The 4,719-nt window shown below is 34.8% G+C and overlaps 1 protein-coding gene across 1 annotated transcript; it reads left to right on the forward strand.

Annotated features, from left to right (window-relative positions):
• Positions 1-219: 219 nt before the first annotated feature.
• Positions 220-2,197, forward strand: LOC129579303 (protein kinase C-like). Its single transcript, XM_055469250.1, has 4 exons — positions 220-675; positions 746-998; positions 1,532-1,671; positions 2,042-2,197. The coding sequence occupies exons 1-4, from the start codon at positions 277-279 to the stop codon at positions 2,195-2,197; spliced, it is 948 nt and encodes a 315-aa protein (XP_055325225.1). The 5' UTR covers positions 220-276.
• The last annotated feature ends 2,522 nt before the right edge of the window (positions 2,198-4,719 follow it).

Consider the following 4,719-nt stretch of genomic DNA (forward strand, 5'->3'; position numbering starts at 1 on the left):
TTGGAATGAGTTATCAGAAAAAGTAAAATGTCAAAGGAGAAGTTTGAAATTTCAAGTGAGGTATGCATATTACCAGATACAGAAGATTTGCCAAAAATGTCAGAATATTTAAATGCGGTTGCTAGCGAAGCAGCTGACGAGTCGTCGAGCAAAGCAGACGAGTCAAAAGTTGATGCTGATTTGGCCAGTTCCCTAGCGATTGATTCATTTGGTAAAGTAGGCCTGAACGATTTAAATTTTATCAAAGTGCTCGGCAAAGGAACATTCGGGAAAGTGATGTTGGCCGAAAAGAGGGGCACCGAAGAGGTGTATGCTGTTAAAGTGCTGAAGAAGGATTATATCGTCCAGAACATTGGAATCGATTACATTATGACAGAAAAACACATTCTGACCCTAGCTGCAGAACATCCATTCTTAACGGCTTTACACTCGTGCTTTCAAACAACAGATCGCTTATTTTTTGTCATGGAATATGTCAGCGGCGGTAATCTCAGGTTTCAAATTCAACGTGCACGCAAATTTGACAAAAAGCGTGCCGCATTCTATGCCGCCGAAGTTACAATTGCACTACAATTTCTGCATCTTCACGGAGTTGTTTATCGTGATTTAAAATTGGATAATATTCTACTCGATCAAGAGGGCCACTGCAAACTGGCCGATTTTGGCTTGTGTAAGGTAAGAAAATGAGAAAAGTTAATGGCATTGATGAAATTGAACTAATTGAAAGTACAATGTTTTTCTGCAGGAAGGAATTATTGATGACATTTTTGCATCCACATTTTGCGGTACACCTCATTATATGGCACCGGAAATTATTCAATTATTAGAATATGGCTCATCAGTGGATTGGTGGGCACTTGGTGTGCTCATATATGAAATGATGGCTGGTCAGCCACCATTCCAAGCCGATAGTATAGATGATTTATACGAATCGATTCTTCACGATGACGTTCTCTATCCAGTTTCGTTGAACCGCCAAGCGCTATCAATAATGCGAGGTATAGACGTCCGTATGCGAACGGTGCAGTGAGACTGCTTCTTCTTCTTAACTAACACATCTATACATGTAAGTCGCCATATTGGTTATAATGTTCACAAATGGGTGCGTTTAATTATATGTCAGCGCACGTTGTGCTGGAAACAGTAGTAAAGAAGAATCGCCACTGTCATTTTGCGCGCAGGGGTTTAGCTCGATGTGAACCCGTGTGAAGCATTGGAAAAAAACAACTACAGTAGCCTACATTCCATGTAGTGCTAAAAAGCCGATAGAAATCGATAGGAATAATATGGTTCACGATTTTTCAAAATATCTTTTTTGCTCAAATGTTGACGCATCATTAAACGCACTCAATACACTGTATACATTTTCAATATGGCCGCGCCCATTGTGTACGACAGTGTAAAGAAGAAGAAGCAGTATTATAAGACACTGTGTATGCATTTACATAGGGATGGGTATAGAGCTTGTTTTGATGCCACTTTTATAAATTTACAATCGAATACAAAGTCACCCTTTTCAATATGTTTTCAGGTTTTATGACGAAAAATCTGGCACATCGGTTGGGATGCTCTGGAAATGGATCACAAATCAGAGATCATCCGTTTTTCGAAGATCTCGATTGGGAAGCATTGGAATTGCGTCGTGTTAAACCACCATTCCGGCCTAAAGTGGTATGTATCGATTCAGAAGCTTTTGATTTGTTTGTGCCCAGCGTTACCATATGGTAACGCAAAATGGTAGGTCTATTATCAGATGTGTAAAAAGTGAACCAATGCACATATGATTGGTTGCAAGCACGTTCTGTGTTCGTTAAGGATTTATCATGCTGCATACAAATTTTTGATCCGTGCATTAATGTGCATTTTATAGCACCTCAAGGTTTGAGAAAAATGAAAGAAAATTTGCAAAAAATGGCCATTTGCGAAATTTTTATTTTTGCTAAAAGCAACTTATCGCTATATTTGTCACATTTTGCGCTTCGTCTGATATTATTAACATTTATTCATTCGATCATATCGTGTTGTTGCGTTTGAATTCCAGAAAAGTCCAAAGGACACATTCAATATTGATGCGGTATTCACAGAAGAGGAACCTATGTTGACACCAGACGATGTGATTGGTGACATCAATCAAGACGAATTCTTTGGATTTTCATTCGTTAACGAAGGTTTTGATCCTGAACGAAAAATTTGTTAATTTTGTTCGATATGTGCAAAACTGTTATACAATGGGAAAACGACAGCAAAAATAAAAATCGTGTATACGGTCTACTTGTGAAGTTCATAAACGGATTCTAGAGCGGCTATTGAAGTCTGTGATAAGTAAACTGCAATTGATCGAAACGTTGAATGTCGCTATGAGTCTTGTTATGACTTTTGCCCATTTGATCAAAATTTAAATGTATGCTTTTCCAATGTGTAAGCGAACGGACAACGCTCAACAAAAATTAAAATTAATTAATTCTAATTAATGTGCATGCTGTTAGGGTTATTGCGACGAAAGAATAATATCATTTTTGTTATGTTAGAAATTATGTTATACATATAGAACTTTTTTTTAAAAATTTATACAAAACTGAACCACACATGGTTGATTGACGCTACGAAGAGAGCATAACGGGCTAATGAAAATGGCATTTCCCAAACTGATAACCAAAAGACAAACATAGTAACAAAAAAAAAGAAATTAGAATATATATAATAAAGTCTACGTACAAGAATCATTTTAATACGTATGTTATACAATAAGTCCCATTTCGATGACAGCTCGCACTCACGCACAATCAGATTGGTAATCCTCAATTGTTAACACGATGGAGTTATATCAGTAGCCGTGCAGTATAAGACACGAAAGCCGCGTAGTTGGATTACGCGAGGCACGTAGAGCCTTTTTGACAGCTTATAAAGACAGCGAAAGTACAAGCTATAGATTATTAGTGCTATTAAGTATCCCCAGTTTTTTGTTTTTATTAGTCATTTGAAATTGGATTAAATGTTTTTCGTCTAAAAAATGTGTAAAATCGTCTAAAAAAAATATAAAAATCGTCTAAAAAAATAACTCATTTTGAATCTAAAGAAATTGAGAAAATCGTCAAAAAAATAACGAAAATCGTCTAAAGAAATTGAGAAAATAGTCTAAAAGGTGTCCATATTTTTTGAGGTGAAAATCGTCTAAAGAATTGTGAAAATCGTCTAAAGAATTAGTAAAACCATCTAATTTGAATTTTCAATTTTTTTGGTAAAAATCATCTAAAGATGTTAGAAAAACGTCTAAAGAATTAACAAAAATATCTAAAGAATTTACAAAAACATCTAAAGAATTTGTCAAAAGAATTGAAAAAATCGTCTAAAGGAATTGCGAAAATCGTCTAAAAAATTCTCATATTCTTATGTGTGTAAAAAACATCTAAAATAATGTCGAAATCGTCTAAAAGATTTGTTTTTTCTGGCTTGAAAATCCTCTAAAAAAATAATTCATTTCGAATCTAAAAAATTACGAAAATCGTCAAAAAAATTACGAAAATCGTCTAAAAAAGTAAGTCAGTAGTCATAGACATTGTCATGAGAGGACACATGTGTGTTGTATTTCTAGTTGATCATGGAATAGAAATAAGTGTCCATTTCGAAGATATATACGTGTTGAAGGAGATTCATTCATTGGTTGCTCCGTTCATTTACAAGTGTCGAATGTCTGATTTCATTTCGAATGCTTGCAATGAGAGCCTCAATTCTGAAGATATTTCACATTTGGAGCTTATGCGGAACTTGGAACTTGATTCTGATGATGTCAGCATCGAAACTGAAGAACATTTTCCTGAGTGGTTACCCCCGATGACACTATATTTTTCATGGATGAGCAAAACATTGAAACCGCCGCAGAAATTTCAAACGAAATCAAAAACATCATAAAAAATTCTGATGAGCAAATACCACATGCCTGGAGAGTAGGTCAGCCTTGCTTTGCTATGTTTGAAGATGGAGAATACTACCGAGCTTCAATCAATAAAATCAATACAGATGGTTCCTGCCAGGTAATCAATTGTTATGATTTTTGAAGATTTAACAAATCTCATCTGATTTAACAAATCTCATCGCAGTATGTAAAGAATTGCTAAAGAAAACCTATTCTTTTAATCCACAAATTCACTTCGTCGATTTCGGTAATGAAATGAATACCGAATTGTTTAGTCTTCATAGAGCTACCGATTTTGGTGGGGTGCCCATTTTGGTGAATCGGGTTTATATATCGTCTCTGCATATCAAAAATCAAGAACTTTCCACAGCAGTATTGAAAGAATTCGAGAATCAAATGATTAACCGTGTAGTAAACATTAATATTGATAATGTTAATGTCCAAAATTTGAATATTCTGCCATGTTCAATAACTGTCGAACATCTAAATTGTGATTTCACGTAATGGTTGGCCCAGAACGGCTTCGGATTTGGCATTGGTCTAAACAATAATGACAAAAAACGTATAGAACGTTTGATAAAATAATAAACCGATCAAAAGCAACTAAAAAAATGTTTTTCAAATTCTTTATTTTTTTGAATACTTTTTGGGTGAAAATAAACCATACTTTCTGACCTAGAGCATAAAATATTGGAAAAAGATTTTTTTTCTCGATTTTTCCTCCATTATTTTTAGAAAATTTTGATGATTTTTAGCTAAAAAGTTCCCTTAGACCTACCTAAAGATATTTCAATTGGTGAATATTG

Source organism: Sitodiplosis mosellana, unplaced genomic scaffold (assembly GCF_009176505.1).
Source record: "Sitodiplosis mosellana isolate CC-2019 unplaced genomic scaffold, AAFC_SMos_1.0 Smas_scaffold_1, whole genome shotgun sequence".
In the NCBI taxonomy this organism is placed as follows: Eukaryota; Metazoa; Arthropoda; class Insecta; order Diptera; family Cecidomyiidae; genus Sitodiplosis; species Sitodiplosis mosellana.

Coding starts and splice junctions, on each gene's coding strand:
- LOC129579303 (XM_055469250.1), top strand. CDS start 277: ATGTTGGCCGAAAAGAGGGGCACCGAAGAGGTGTATGCTGTTAAAGTG. Junction 999..1,531: donor AGCGCTATCAATAATGCGAG/GTATAGACGTCC, acceptor ATATGTTTTCAG/GTTTTATGACGAAAAATCTG. Junction 1,672..2,041: donor CACCATTCCGGCCTAAAGTG/GTATGTATCGAT, acceptor TTTGAATTCCAG/AAAAGTCCAAAGGACACATT.